The sequence below is a fragment of the Molothrus aeneus genome, chromosome 9, assembly GCF_037042795.1.
Source record: "Molothrus aeneus isolate 106 chromosome 9, BPBGC_Maene_1.0, whole genome shotgun sequence".
NCBI lineage: Eukaryota > Metazoa > Chordata > Aves > Passeriformes > Icteridae > Molothrus > Molothrus aeneus.
The window spans coordinates 25,964,175-25,981,240 of NC_089654.1; the positions used below are offsets into that span (position 1 = coordinate 25,964,175).

Below are 17,066 nucleotides of genomic sequence, written 5' to 3' on the forward strand. Positions count from 1 at the left end.
TCCCTGAAGTTTGCAAGAAGGAAAGAACGGGGATAAGTGTCAGTGTGGAGGTGAAATTGGTGGGGAACAGAGATCCTCTGGTCAGTCCTTAATATACATAATTCTGAGGAACCTCATGTAAATGTTAAAAGTGATGAGAGGAAATAGCCTCAGGCTGCACCAGGGAAGATTTAGATTGGATATGAAGGAAAATTTCTTCATGGAAAGGGTTGTCAAGTATGCAACAGGCTGCCTTGGGCAGTGGTGGGACTCACCAGTCCTGGAAGTGTTTTTAAAATGTTTAGACAAGAGGGTGGTGGTGCTGGTTGATGGTTGGGCTTGGTCATATTAAAGGTCTTTTCCAACCTTAATGATTCTGTGGTTCTATGATAGGTGTTAGATAATACATATCTATATGTATATACTCATGTGTTTGTATATTTATACACATATCTAACACCTACCACAGAATCACAGAATACATCAGAACCACATAACATAAAACATATATGTATGTTATGGAGTTAGTGCTAGTAATGTCAGCCTGTTATAGAAACACAAAAACAAAAATCCTCCTCTCACAAGCCTGAAAAGTGTCCTGGTGCCACATAAAGGTGAAATAATTTCAGTCCAAATTGGTAGTGGAACCAGAATATCATCCTATAAATTGTGGATTAATTCAGAAGTTCTGCTGGGCAGGAGATAACCTTGCCTGGAAGGGCTCACATTTCCTACAATGCAGCAACATGTTTCTTATTGCAATCTAAACACGACCTTGACAGCAAGTTCCCTTTCCAGAAACCAAAAATCCAGACTCCACAGATGCCTCTGAAAGTCCCAGCATTTGAAGGGCATTCCCTTCATCCTGTCAGGTTTGATTTTGGTTCATTACTCCTTAAAATATTTCTATCCCTGCCCTTCAAAGGGATGCTTCTTGGAAGTCAAAGTAAGCTTTCAAGGAAAATGTCTCAAAAATTTATCTACTGGTTATTTTGGATTTTTTTGGTGAAAATTTTTATGACCTCAGTGTGGTTTAGAAGTAGTCCTGCAACATGGATGTCCCAAAGTCCTTTATTATCTTTCTACAGAACTATAAATTCACTTAATGCATAAGACATATTCCTTATGGGCAGATGTAGACATAACCTCTGTCAGTCCAACATTTACCTCAGCTGAACATGCTGGCAACTCCTACAGTTTGAAAACTGGATAGGGTAAATAAACATGTAATGATTCACAGGAGGATAAAGGAGGGAAGAGAATGAGTGAAACTGAAAAATGTTCTTGGAAAACACATTGAAGTAAATAAGCAGTGTTAAGCTGTTCCAGGAGAAGATTTAAGAAGCTATGAATCAGAACAGACAACACTGCCCTAGAAGAAAAGAGAGGCCACAGAGTGACATCACTCTTAATAAAGCAAGCCCAAAGCTGCCAAGGCAGATTGGAATTCCACCAAGAACGAGGGGATTTTGTCACTAACTTTGAAGGGAATTACATTATGTCCTGTACATGGTGGACATAAGTAGAATTATATTAGATCAAGCCTTCTGCTCCTCCTCTTATTACAATGTCATCACAGTGTTTGAAGCATCTCAGAGTGCAGTGCCACGTGAAACTTTAATAAGTTGATTTGCCAGGTGCAGCAGGAGTTGTTTAATGCTTTTAGTTTTGGAACAGGGGCAATTATATCAGCTGTACCATCATTTCTGAAGTAGGACAGGAACAATTTAGACACTGACCCTCCAAAGACATTATGCACATCCCACCTGTTCATTTTATTAAAACAGAGACACCTCCACAGGGGTGGAAGAGCTGGAAGGGGAGCATTGGTCACAGAAGGAATGGCAGCTTGGTGTATCTGCTCATGTTATTGATTAAACTTCCTGACAAGCACAGAGGGAAGTTAATTACTGGGAGGCAAATTAACACCCCTGCAAGATAATGGAGAAAACAATAATTGTATTAAGAACTCAGGGGGCTAAGTTTTCCTGGCCCTGAGCCTGAGGCTGTAAGCAGTGCTTGAAAGCAAACCACAGCTCCACTGCTCAGGGGCAAATAGTTTGAACCATATTGATTGAAGTCTTTATTCTCAGTGATTAAAAAGCACCTTCAGCTGCCAGTGAGTCAGTTCAGACTGTTCACAAGGAGTCTTTCAATTAAGATTTCAAATGGGACTCACTTTGCATGGCAATGGCTCTGTCCTGGGCAGCAGAGACAGAGTGTGCACAGTGACCCAGGCACATCTGTGCAAGGACCCTTGCCCCAAACCCACAAAAACAAAGCTTTTCAGACAGCAAGGTTACATTTGTGGTGTCCATAAACTGAAGAAATCCTTCAGCATTCTGTTTGAATCCCAGGTTTCATTTTTAGTCTCATTTTACCTGCATTTTAATTGAATCACTGCAGCTGGAAAAGCAAGAATATGTCACTGGACTGAGAGGGGACTTGCAGTGCAAACTGCCTTCACTGCCAATGATGGAGTGAATTTATAGTCTCTCAGTGAAACCTTGTCATCTTGTGACATTATTTAGGATTTGAAATCTCAACACTCAGTCTGAAAATCAGTCCGGGCATCTTTTTTCCATTATAAATGCAATGAGTTTCTTCTGATCAGAGTGTACAACACAACATCTCTGTTTGAACTGACATTTCCAAATTATGCCTGCAGTTACCTTCTGCCCTTTTACTTCCTTCTAGTAATTTGAAACAGGTATAAATGAGACATTTAGTACATGTTTTAAAATGTCTGTCTCAGAATGCAGTTTCTCTTTGAGGGATTTTTGTTGGCCTTTTGGGGGGGGAGTTTTCTGGGCTTTTTTTTGGGGGGGGGGGGGGGGGGGAGAGGGTGTGGTTGTTTTCTCTCCTCCTGTAGCAGAAGAACCATAGCAAACACTGTAAATGCCAAGATATTTTTTAGCCAGAGATTAAATGGCAGCCTGAAATTTTTTAAGACACCATCGCTGTATTTTACACAGGAGTTATTGAGGGCATTTTTTAGCTCTTAGGGTTGTCACTATCACTGCTGGTAAGAAGGAAGAAGGCTGGGATCCAGGTCTGTGTCTCCATGATGTCAATCCACAAGCTTGGCTGCTGGGAAGAATTACCTTTTTTACTTGTCAGCCAGGTGACTTTGATTTGGATGCAGAGAGAGGCAATAAAAAGGAATCCCACAGTGTCCTCTTCTGCTAAAGCAGTTTTAAGAAAGGATTTGTGCCACAGGAATAGCAAAAAATCTGCACCTTATTGAGGTGGCAAACAAAATTACACTTGATTTTTCTGACTAGATAGAGGGATTTTAAAGATTAAATTTCACAGGCTGAATGCAGATTTGCTGCAGCTTTGCTGGAGTTGTCCATCAGGAAGAACATGACAGCAATAGTTTAAAATGCTTGTCTGATGGAGAGGAGGAGAAAGACTGTTCCACTGGTTGCATTCCTTAATGCACTGCCAGGAAATATTAGTAATTAATATTTCCATAATTAAGATTATTAAATATATACATAATTAAGATGATATAATATTTCCATTATTAAGATGATTCCAGAGGAATGGTGTATGAAATGGTGAAAAACCTAGTACATATCTGATGGTGCAGACTTCTTGCCCCCTGTACCTTTATGTTGTGATTCACATTTGATCTTGAAGATTTGAATTTGTCTTTGGCTCTCCTCATCATGTATTCTGTGCATCACAAAAAGTTTCTGTCTTCAGCACTGGACAATCTATTCAAATTTATTTACATCACCTTTTTTTCTAGCTTGAAATTTAGTCAATTCAAATCTAAGTTAAAGATATAACTTTATATTTTGTTTAACTGCCTGGCTTTGCACCTGCTTTCTCAAAGCATCAATATATTTTTAGCAAATTAAGTAGGTCCAGCTGTATCTGTTATTTTCTGATTGCTACAAAAAATTGGATAAAAAAGTAACTCAACAGATGTATCACTCTTTATTGCTATGTGCTCAGCATCTAGGAGCATCTACATGCAAGAATTATGAGTATCATTCTCTTTTCTAAGAAGTACCAAGAGATTTGTGTAGATTTTGAGACCAAATATGACCACTTGCTATAGCTGGGTGCATTGATTGACTATTGGACTGTCTCTGGTGTTGGGACAATCCCTGAATTCTATTTTGCAGCTTCTTTACAGCCTCAGCAATCACAAAGGCAGTGCTGTCCATCTGTAACAAACACATGAGGCTGGCAGGGAGTGTAAGGGATTCTCCCCTGTGTGGTATTTTTGGGGTCCTCAGGACAAAGGAGGAATTGAGAATCTATGTGTTTAGAAGGTTAATTTATTATTTTATATAAATAGAATAATAAATAAACCTTCTAAAAACATAGAGTCAGATAGTATAGTTTTAGTATAGCATTATATATTATATTATATTATATTATATTATATTATATTATATTATATTATATTATATTATATTATATTATATTATATTATATTATATTATATTATATTATATTATATTATATTATATTATATTATGCTATACTAAAACTATACTAAAGAATAGAGAAAAGACACTTACAGAAGGTTTAACAAGATGCTCACTAAAAACTCATGACTGCTTCCAGTCTTGACACAACTAGACAGTAATTGTTTATTAAGTAAAAACAATTCACATGAAACTAATTAAACAACTACTTGTTGAATGAACAATCTCCAATCACATTCCAAAGCAACAAAACACAAGAGAAGCAATCAGATAATTCTCTGAGGCTTCTTAGCTTCCCAAAAGAAAAAAATCCTAGCAAAAGGATTTTTCAGAAAATACAACAGTAACACCCCTGAGCACCTGCAATGTTCATTTCCAGCTTTGATTTTGCTGTATTTTACAACAGTTTGCAGCCTGGCTGTTGGAAGCAACTTTCAGTGTCATAACAGGGATCAGAATACTCCACAAGTGGAAAGTTTTGAAGCCAGGAGTGAGGGCAGGGTCCTGTTTTATACAGACAAAGGGTTGGCCAATCTTCTCTTGTGCTTGGCTTTCCTAAACCAGTGCTTAGTGGAAAGAGCCTTTCTTGTTCCCAAATTGGTATTTTTCAGCATGGGCTTACTTCATTTGGGAAAATATGAGCTGAAGGAGAAGTGAGAGTTAGGAAAGTGTATCAGCAAAATATGGTGATTCTCCACATTTTGTAGTTTTGAAAATGGAGATATAAATACCTGGCACTATTAAATGGATAATTCTCTAAATCTCACTGCAGATTATGGAATGCTGGAGATGATCTTTCCTATTACTTTCTGTAGGTTTTGCAAAGAAGTAATTATATAGGATGCAAATGCTATCCCCCAAAAAATAATGAAATGGTTGGACTTCCCCATCTTCAGTATTACTGATTTTTAATTCAGTAATAAGCTTATCATCTCCTCTATTAGAATCCACTTTCTCCAACCCTTTAAATCCAATTCTTTTATACAAGGGATTTTGGGAACATCATTAATTCAATCACTGTAAAGAAAGGGAAAAATATAATTGAACTGAGGAACAGGACTCCAAAGTCTCCAAAGCAATCTCTGCTGAGCAAACAAAAAAAACTTTGTTAACATCCACGCATTGCTATGTATTAACTGAGGTTCAGACCTCATTTTCAGGTGAACCTTTCCAAACTGTGCATTTTTTCAGATGATTTTAAGTCTGTACATGTAAAGGGTAACCAATGCTCAATAGCAAGACATCCCAGAGTTATTAGGGAATTATGGAATGCATTAGACATGAAATCCAAATCCAATGAAGCCAGGGATTTAAGAATAGCTTGCACCAGCAATTCATTTCTGTTAGTACTTTGCAATCAAAGCAGTGATGGTGGATGGATGGACAATGAAAAATAGTTTCAGCAAATATTCATGTGAAAGTTAATATCAATTTACTTTGGCTGCACTTTCATCACTTGCACTTTCTGTGATACTGAAATTTACCTTTTGAATTATCTCTGTAAAGCAGATACAGAAGTGACTAAGAAAAATCAAACTCGACATTTTGAGAAGTTGTTTGTCATTTAAAGCTGTGGATGGATGCACTTCAAAATATTTGCAAGGTGACTTTTGATTAGTTCTGCCTGTGTCCAACGTGTCTGTTGGAGTGAGCAGTGTTTGTGTTCTGTGGTCAAACCCTTCAGGGGCCTCCATGGCTCTGACTCTGCTTCTCTAAAGCTTCTGCTGGACATTCAAGTCAGATCCCTGAAGTTAATGGACTACAAATTGTTTAAAAAATGTTAGCTTCACTTCTTCAAACACTTCAAATGATTCACACAGGCACAAATTTCAGTGCTTCACTGAATCACCCTTGAGCCCAGCTGTGACAGGCAAATTTCTGTCCAGTTTGTGGTGTGTGTGCTCTTTCCTTCCATCTTAGCTGGTATTTAAATTAAATGTTTAACAGAATGAGTTTGTTGTTTCAAAGCTACTTTGAAATTATGTATCATAATATTTATTATACATCTCCTGATCCCACACTTTCCAAGGAAATATTCCAAAAGGGATTTTGTTGCCTTCAAGGAGGGAAAAAATCCACTGCTCAGCATATTGTGAAATATGCAGAGAGAAGGCAACAAGCTGCCATTGCATGTCAGATATGTGAAAAGAAATGCTTGATGGAAGATTTTACTTTCATATTTCCAGGAGGTCTCATAAATGCTAGTGATAACAAAAGAAATTATGAAAACACAATTTTACCGTTTTCTATTTTTTGAGCAACATTATCATCCATGTCCTTATTTATTTTGATAGCCTTTTTAATTCTGAAAGATGAAATTACACTACAGGCACTGCTACAATTTTTTTTTCAATGTCAACGACCAGATCACCTTAAAAGAAAATTGCTGTCATTTAAATTGTTTAAATGGAGTGTTCAGATTTCCAAAGATAGTCAGCAGCCAACCACAGCAAAATTATGGCACAGGCAATGTGTGATCATGTTCTTATCCTTGTTGTCAGAATCCAGAGCCTGTGGATGGTTTTGGGGGTTTTCTTGACTTTCCTATGTTTTGGAGCAGATCATGATCTCTGGAACATGCTAAATTGCCATTCAGTGTTGTATGTCAGAATTGATTTCTTTGTGTATTAACTCTTTAACACTCTCAAAATCTTCCCAAATGTGTAACACAGCAAATTTTTTATCTGCATCATCTTCAACACCGCTCCAGCCATAAGCTGTGGAAGTCCCACCTACTTCCAAAATGTGAGAATATTTTCAAGGAATATTTGACACTCTTTATTGGGGGAAACCAATTACATCCAAGTGCTTAGGTCAAACCTTTTCCCTGAAATAGAAAGGTGGAGTTCACTGAGGTGAGGTAGGAGAAACACCTGGACAAGAAGGTGCTCCTGTATTGGGGCAGAAAGGGAGCAAGAAAATTGGCAATGTTAAATAGCAATTGGACCCTGAAAAGGTGAGGAGGGCTGCAGGGACACTCGAGAAGATTGCACAGCTTTAATCTAACATGGGTGGACTCCCTGGAATCTCAGGGAAACTGAGTGACCTGTGAAAGCAGCAGGTCAAACTGCATCACCTGTTTGTTTGTTGGTTCTAGTTGTCCTTTCAGGCTACAAAGGCTACTTCCATGCACATCAGCAAAGGAAAATGGAGCCCTGCTTGATTCCATTAGATATTTTTAGTGGTAAGAACACAGCTTCTCAGAATGATGGTCTCAGGGAGCACTTGGCTTACACAGTAATTCTGCCAAACTCCTCAAGAAGCTAATGAAATTTGTTAATAAAGGTTGAACAGCTTTCATATGGATTTTTGATAAGGAAACAGCTGCTCATTTTCTTGGGTAGTAGTAGAGTCTGGAGGCCACAAGATCTGATAAAGGATAAGCAGATGGTTCAGAGTAAACAATTTGAAGGAAGCTCTTGCAATTTTTTTAAGATCTTAGTACATAACCTAACACTAAGAGGTTATACAAAGCTCAGTGAGCTAATAGTGATCAAATATTTATTGCTGGAGGGCAGCTAGAGAAATTAAAAAGGCAGCCAAATTTACTGAGAGATAAATAAGATACTGCTGCACATCTTTCAAAATGGGATTTGAGTAGTTAAAAAGTGCCAGAAGAGCCTGAGTGAAATGCACATAAGGATAAAGAGCACTTTCTGAGCTGGGATGTGTTTGGTCATGTAACCTGCAGCAGCCAGAGGGGCTCAAGAGAGTTGTCACTAGCAGCAGGCCCAGGGTGCAGACCAGAGTCTTCCTGTGTGGAAATCAGGACAATTCTTTGATCCAAGAATGGCTGAGACGGGGAAGAACCCCTGATCCAAACTGCTGCTGAGGCAGGGCCACCTAAACCCAGCTGCCCAGGACCATGGCCAGTCAACCCTTGGAGAAGTCCAAGAATGGAGGCTCCACAACCTCCCTGTGCCAGCCCTAGGTCACCCTCAGTGAAAAACTCTTTCCTGGTGATCAGAGGGAGCCTCCTGTCTTCCAGTTTCTGCCCATTTCCCCTTCTCCTGTCGCTGGGCACCACTGAAAAGAGCTTTGCTCTGTCCTCTTGGCACCCTCCCTTCAGGTATTTATATCTTGTCCCTGAGCCTTCTCTTCTCCAGGCTGAACAACCCCAGCCCTCTCATTCTCTCTTCAAAAAAAAAAAAAAATCATTCCTCAGTTGTTTTATCTTGAACAGACAGGAGGAGAGATAACACAGAGAATAAACAAACCATCTTAAATAGAGTATTTACTTCTTCCTCTTTAAACTAAATCCTGCCCACAGTGAATGGCCTCAGGTGACCCCATTAAGTTTTACATGTCAGTATTAGGGACAAGATTTGTTTCTGGAGGAGGCTATTTTGTAACATCTAAACTAAGAAAGGGTTTGGAAGCAGAAAAGGTAAAAAATTAATTCTCTTGTATTTCCCTTTAATTGACTCTGGAGTTCACAGTGTCAAAGAAGGGAATTCATGAGTTCATTAATTCCTCTGCCATTAATAGTAGATTAAATGGGACCAGTAGTGACTGGTCTGGATTATTTTTCCCCTTGCTGCTCCGACTGAAATTACTGCATAATCTGGCCTCTTTTCTAGTGAATTTATTACTTATTATAAATAGATTAGAATAAAGCAATATACTGTTATCTAAGAAGCTGATTTCCACTGATTAAGACAAAGACTTAGCAGTTTTCTAGTGTTCCTTAATAAAGGTCACTTTTGTTGCCAGAACGTGCTGCTAACACGGATCAGATCACACTGATATTTGCTAATAATTTTTCATTATGGAAATATTGCCCATGCTCCAAATGTTTCAGAATATGTCTCAATGGTTATAAATAAATAAATAAATAAATAAATATATATATATATATATATATATATATATCAGTGTGGCTGGAAATGCTTACAGATCACGTGTGACAGCCCTGGAAGAGCTGCTCAGTGGTAATATATGATTTATATGAGGTTGGCTGCTCAATGACTAAGTTATCAATCAAAAATTCCCATGCCAACTTTTTCCCAAGTGCAGACCCATACAAGGTTACCTATCTCATCTTCCCATGACCATCGTTATGCAAAACACTTTAGGAGATAAAAGCAGAAATATTAGAAGCTACCTCTGAGTTGTGGAAGTCATGCTTGGTATATTTATTAGATTAAAAATGATTTAAATATTTCAAGGGCTAAAGAGGGGAGCGTGGCATACGTCTTAATGATGTTAATAACCTAAATTTCACACTTCTTAGTAACCACACCTACTAGCAATTATCAAATTGACAGATATATGTGAAGTTGGCATTTTAGTGATTCACCCAGCAGAGCTAAAGAGTCTTTTAAAAGCCCAGAATTTAACTCTTACCAATTTTCCCCTGACATTCATGTCACAGACCTGAGCATAGGACTAGAAATGTAGCTGACAATGATTCAAACTCATAATTAACTTGATGTCCATTATACAGCTCTCTGTAAGAACCCTCCACAGACCCAGATGTGTGTGTTCTCCAGCTTGACTAAAATTGCTGTTAAGTAGGAGCCTGCAAAGGACATTTTTCAGGCACTGAACAATGTCACAGCCCATTCAGATAGGACAAAATATGGCAGAATATGTGCCACTTTGAAGAGTCAATATATTTGCCCTAGTTTGCAAAGTAGTAGATGATAGCATGGCTCCAGAAATAATTAAAAGTAATGCAAATAGTCATTGGGGAAATGCACCCAAATGTACACAAAACCAACATATCAATTCATGCTTTTACAGTCAGAGATGTATGTGATCTTCTAAGGAGAAATTTTGTAAATTCTGATGTCCTTCTAAACAGACTCAGACAAAAAACAGCATCAGGTTAAAAATTGCAAGAAATGAAATTTTAACTGATACACGGTCTCTTGAAATTACCAACTCTCTTGAGCTGAGGAATCAGTCTTTAACAATAAAACAAGAAATATGAAAATGGATGTATCTAAAGTACTGTTCATTCACACTCTTTACTGATATTTATTCTACCCTTCCCTTAACCACTGTATGGCCTTCCTCCTTTTCTCTTCTACTGATTTGTTCTTTTTCTCCAACACACTTCCTTACAACCTGGGATTTTTGTATTTTTTCTGACTTTTTCCTTATCTCCCTCAATTCTTTTTTTTTCCCTCAACAATTTTTCCCAGGTCTGCTGAGCTCTCCTTACTTTTCCCACCATCTGGCCAGACAGCTGTTTGTGATAGCACTGAACAAGTGAGTTGTGAAAACAATTGTTCAGAAGCTGATTTTACCTGGAGCTCCCATTCTCTGTGGGACAGGAAGTTCTGATGATCAGGACAGGTGAAAGAATGTACAAAACTGTAGATTTTTGGGGGTTTTTTTGTTAAGGTTGGGATTAAATTCATGAGATGGTATTTTTGGTTTGGATTTAGATGCTTATTTGTTTTTATTTATATTATAGTTATTATTATAGTTATTTATATAGAACTCACAAGCTGTGAGTTCTATGGTGTTTTATTTTAATAAACTAAAACTGGAGTTGTATTTTTCTTTTTATAAATGGATAAAAATTTTTAAGGATAAACTCTTTTTAAGAAATAATACTTAAATTATTTTTACTTTTAACTCAGTAACTAATTACTCATGGTTTGTAATGAGGATTTTTTTTAATCTAATTACACAACACTACTTAAATTCATGAAGAAGAAGGTGAAGAAAAAGGAGTAGTTACTGTTTTAAAAATTCTAAAAATTCAAAAAAATTTAAAAATTGTTAAATATATTAGTATATGCTAAAACTTTAAACTCTAAGGTTTTTTACTATGTAACATTATATACTTCTATTTAAGATATACACTTAAAATTTTAGTTGTATTGTTTAATTTTGGAAGTTTTCTTTGCGGTCTCAGGTTAAATGTAGTGTTTTCTTGGGGGTTATTTTTTGTCAGCATAGAAAGTCTAAAATTCTTAGTAATTAGGGTTCTGACATGAAACAAACCTTGATGCATTAAGGAAAAACTAATATGGTGTCACCATCATATTTTCTGAAAAATCATCTTTGCCCAGGATTCTTCTCCTGGGAAGCTGAGAAGCCTCAGAGAAAAAGAAAAGCAATAATTATCTCATTTGCTTCTCCTGTGTTTTGCTGCTTTGGAATGTGGTTTGGAGATTGTTTACCAACAGGTGAATTGTTTTTACTTAGTGACCAATGAAACAATCACCTGTTGAATAAACAATCTCCAAACCACATTTCAAAGCAGTAAAATGCAGGAGAAGCAAATGAGATAAGAATTGTTTTCCTTGACCTCTGAGGCTTCTCAGCTTCCCAGGAGAAGAATCCTGGGTAAAGAGGATTTTTCAGAAAATATGACAGTGACAATGTGGCACGAGCAAGTTGTAAAAACATGGATGGGATCAGCTGTAACCTAAACCATTCTATGAGATACAGCCAAACAGGGGGAGAAAAATGATATTTAAAAACAAAATCCTCACCAGATTCTTCAAATTCACTATTGTATGCATTCCAGGTCTCACTTATGCGGAGCAGGTTCTCTTCCATGGCTTGAATGTCCATGTAGGGACAGTTGCACTCGGGGAATTTGGGGCCACACTGGCACCAGCAGTCATTGTCCTTGCAGATGAACTCCCCCTCTGAATTGCAGGCAATGTAGCTCAGAGCTGCCTGCACAAAGTGCTCCTGCAGGTACTCAGGAAGGATGACCTGAAGACCTGTAGGAAATGGAGGAAATATTTTGGTGTGAAACGCAAAGGAAGTTCTGGAGCTGAGCAGCTTCACCAGCTCACACAGCAAACAAACAAACAGTTAGGAAAAACAAAAAATAAATGGAGTTTTCAGGACAATTTGCGCTTCTGTCCAGCATTTATACCATGTCATGTATTTCCTTTCTTAATAATTATTTTCAGACACATTCCTCACATTTCCCTGTCAGCATGGAACATCCATCCACTAATGAGTAACCTGTATTCCTCAGGCAGAGAGTTCATTGTTTTAATTTTCCTAGGGGGATTGGGTAACATCAGCTTCTCCTTGCTGAGTGAACAGCAGCCAGAGCCTTGCAGCAGGAAATCACACAGCTGAATTATAATCCTGGTGCCAGCAATGATGTAGATTCTGAAAATGCTGATGAAGGGAAAGCAGCCCTGAGAGACAGAGTGAAGAGACAGCATAATCAGGAAAAGAGGTGTAAACATTTCCATCCAAAATTGGGCTTGTTTTCCATGCTTCTTTTGGCACAACAAGATGTAGCCTGTCTAAACAACTCATTATCTCCTGTGATTCTGTAGAGGCAAACTAAGAAGGAAGGGCAAAATTGGGTTGGATTAAATCTTTGAAAAAGAAAATTTGGCTGATTATTTTTCTAGCATTGGGAGCAAATTGCTGTGGGACATTCAATTGGATGTGAAGGGTAGGGCTACAAAACCTTGAGTAAAAAAAATTCACTCTTAAATCTACTTCAGTTTTAGCATGGAAAGGGTGCAAAGCCCAGCTCCTGTGAGGCTTCAAAAAACTCCTGCTACACGTGTTCCAAGTAATTTCTCATCACATGAATTGGGTATTTGGTGATGTAAGTTTTTTCTCCACAGGCACTTGGATGATTTCACAGAGATTTATTCCTTATTTTTAGGTATATACAAAACTGTAGCTTTAACAGGAATTTCAGAACCCTTTCAATCGCTGAAACCTGGTCTGGCTGTGCTTCCTTCTGTCTCCTGTGAAAATTTGGAAAACTCTGCTACTCTCTTGTGAAAAACCATTCTTTTTTCAGCCATAGAGGATGTGAAAGGAATAAAAAGCCCAGTTCAATTCTTCCCTTAAAGAGTTTACACAGTTCTGATAATACATTTCTCCACAGTCTGAGAGATGCTAAGATTATTTTCCAAATTTTAACTGAAAAATGTCATGAATATGCTGGATACCATCAAAAATTATGTTTTCTGAAAATATTCATGACATCCCAGTGGAAATGACAAGATTTTTGGAAAAAAAAATTCTCTCTGGGAAATAATTTTATTTTTTTATGGATTTAACTGATTCTGGAAAGAAAGGAAAGAGAGAAAACACATACGGATATTTTAAGGAAGAATATCTTGAGACTGAAGGGACCACAGGGATCATCACCCCTGAGAGCTGTTCCTAATATCACCAACCACCTCACACTGTTTGAGTGATTTACAAACTCATACGGAAAATATGAAATCTTGAAAATAATTGTATATCTACCTGCAACTGCAAATTATGAATTGTATTGCTCTCTCATGGCATAGAGTCAGAGGTGTGCACAAATGCACACATTAAAGAGAATTTAGTGGGTGTTTTCATAGTCATAATTTGCTCATGCTTTCTTTTTATAACTGAAAATAACAATTATTAATGGCCTAAAACCATAAAGGGTGACTTTTCAAAAATTTTTATGCCCGAATATGCAGGTCAGGAAATGCTTCTCTGGAATTTTGAAAGCAAATATTATTTAGAAATGATGACTCTCTTCTTCCTTTTGCTTCCTCTTTCTGCTTCTTTCTATTTTTCATTTATATTTATACACAATTACTGCTATTTTCCTAATGAGTGCGATTTTATTGAGTGAGCCTTCCGAGTCTGGTTGTCTTTTTTTTTTTTTTTTTTAATTCCCAAGAGGAGGAGCCCTTTGACTCCTCCTGATTTAGAGTATTTGAAGATGTATATCCTGTTTTTCTGGTGACTCCATCACTTTTGGTGCAACAAGTGCAGGGGGTGTCAGCTACTGCTCAGCATGTGCAAAGCAGGCTGAGAACCACCAAATGTCACCCCCGGCTTGCTGGAATCTCTGGGAATTCAGGCTCTTTAAGAGATGTGCCAGTGGATGCTAAACAGGGATGCAAAATGTTAACAGGGCTATTCAAATTATTTTCTGATGGGTGCAGAAATTGTTTCCATTTGAAAGGCACCACGAGGTACTGACATTTCCTTCACTTTGGCTGAAATGCACTCATTGCACACACACACACACACACAAAAAAAATTAGAAAAATGACCTTTTATGAGGTGGAAGAAAGAAAAAAAAAACCAAATGGCGTGATAAATGTCACCCCGTTCCAAAAACAAATTAATGAAATTGCACCTACATACCTTGCAACTGAATCTTATTTTCAGGACTCTGAACCAGAACAGAGCTGACAGAATCTAGGTTGTCATAGTTACTGCAGCCAAGGGGACCCGTCCGTGTCTCTGTCACCTGGTGGGAAGGGAGAAGCACTCACTGAAATACCCAAAGCACACTGACGAGTTCAGAAGATTTTTTCATAAAGTTTCCCCTTATTTCAGCCAGAAATACTTGTCAGACTTAATTACGGCAACATAATTAAGAATATATGAATATTCATAATTAATACATAGTAATTTAATTGCCAAAAGGGTGAGTGCAAATGTTTTAGCAGCAGGGAGTGCTGTTTGTACCACAGACAATCCTTACAAACACCTCACCATTACAATACTACACAAATACTACAGTAGTATAATGCTAGAGTAGTGTAATGCCACACCAACAATCTAAAGACAATTTCTTTAATTTATTTTCCATAGCTGTGGCAATTACGATGAGTTTGCTAAATACTAAATTTATAAAATAAAATAATAATTAATAAAATGACAATAAGTAAAATAAAAATAAATATAGTAAATAGATATAAATATAAAATATATTCTAAATAAAAACATAATTTTATACAATTGTTAATATAATATATATATTTATATACCCTCTTAATTATAATTATTAGTTATTATTAGTTATAATTATCATTACTAATATATGTTATTATATATAATAGATTCTATTAATAATTATATGATAGATCATATATTATATAGTTATTTCTATAACATATATAATACATATAATAAATATAAAAATAATAAAAATAATAATAGAATGAGATATAAATACTAAGTTTATAAAAACGGGGACTCTGATTTTTCCCTCTTGAAAGTTGTGCACAGGACAAATTCTTCCTGAAGTCATAGAAAAAGCTCTGACTTTTCCAATGAAGAAGATCAGGATTTGGAATTAAAAACCTTTTATGAGCTGTATTTATAATGGTGGTAGTGGTGGGATGGTTTTTTTTCATAAGGGAAGGGCCTAAGATAAGTTTAGGCACAAAATTCTGGATATTCTCTCTGTCGAAATCACCAAATCCATGGCCACAGAACCAAAATACAGCTAATTTATCAAAACAGGACCTCCACCAGCAGAGCTCTGGCTTAACAGTGAAGGTTTTTATTTGGGAGAGAGCAGTTATTTATATCATAGAATCAGTAGGGTTGGAAAAGCCTTTTCAGACCTTCAAGTCCACACATTAACCCATGTCCTAAGCACCACACCGTGGTTTTTGAACACTTCCAGGAGCGGTGCTTCCACCACTCTCCTGGGGGCATCCTGTACCAGTGACTGGCCATCCTTTCAGGGAATAAAGTTTTCATAATATCCAACCTCAGTGTCTGTCACTCATGCAACTTGGTGAGTAAACACATTTAAATAAACAAATTTAAAAATGTTACTAATTTATATGCTTCCTGGAATATTATATATAATTCTTAAGGGTCAACAATTTCTTTCTAAAATGAGAAGTACAACCAATCCCTCTGTATACAGCTCCCAAACTGTTCTCAGACACTCTCCTGGAATTTCCTACTTCTCTTCCTTTGCTTGTTTCAGAAACTGTGGTCAGATTTACCCTTATTTTGTGCCTGCCCCAGTTTTGAATACAACCATTTCTATTTTCTGTTACTTTAGGTGTCACATTCAGCTCTGGATCTCCTGGAGAATCAGCCTAATTTACAGGATGAGGGAGCAGATTTCCAAAATGCAGACGTGCACTGGGCAAGTGCCAACCATGCAACCAGAGAACCAATGTGAATTGCACAGAACGGAAGGGAGGTGGAAATTTGAACAGTCTGATTTGATGGGAATAGGAAGGTTTGCTGAGATGAACCCTGATTTTTCATGTTGCTGAGGATTTTTCATGTTTCTCTGGCTCACCCACAGGCTGTGGGTGGCTGCAGCTGGGCTGTGATGTCCTTGAAACCTTCTGAGTTGATGTTCTTCTGAGATTTCACATTCTTCTTGCCCTTTTGCAAAGAATATATGAGATTTCCCGTCGTTCCAGGCTCCTGGCACCTTTCCATCACTTTGAGGGTGGACAGCCCATGGAGAGGACACAGAACTGGCCCACACCAAACCTGTGAGCAGAGCTTGAGATGCACGAGGAAAAGGGACCAAGCCAGGCTGTTTCCTCTCTGCACATGTTTGGCAACCTTTAATATTTATGACAGCAGCAGATTTGCCATGGTTTTTTTGCTTAATCATCCTGAATCAGCACAAAGACACTTGCAGGGGGATAAGATTTGGATTGGACACGGCTGGAATGACAATTGGGATTTGATCCTTCAGTCCTCTGCCAACAAGTAGTCTAAAATTCCATTCTAAAATATGATTTATTTTTTGAAGTACCTCCAGTCCATAAATAGAATTCTAATCTCTTTATACAATAAAAAATAGTGTTACCTAGATTAAATAAGAGAAATAGCCAGAAGACAAAAAAAAAGACAGGTGAATTTTGCAATGAATTTTATCCTTACTCTGACATATTATGCTCATCATTCACCTGTGCAATTCTTTAT

The 17,066-nt window shown here is 37.4% G+C and overlaps 1 protein-coding gene across 2 annotated transcripts in view; it reads right to left on the reverse strand.

Moving 5' to 3' along the window:
* The window catches only part of LOC136560263 (BMP/retinoic acid-inducible neural-specific protein 3), a 202,186-nt gene that overhangs the window by 48,847 nt on the left and 136,273 nt on the right, over positions 1 to 17,066 (reverse strand). For both annotated transcript variants that reach the window (XM_066555985.1, XM_066555986.1), the window contains exons 5-6: positions 14,517 to 14,622; positions 11,882 to 12,118 (exon numbers count right to left, since the gene is read on the reverse strand). In XM_066555985.1, the coding sequence (XP_066412082.1) occupies positions 11,882 to 12,118; positions 14,517 to 14,622 (343 nt within the window). The remainder of the gene's footprint in view (positions 1 to 11,881; positions 12,119 to 14,516; positions 14,623 to 17,066) is intronic.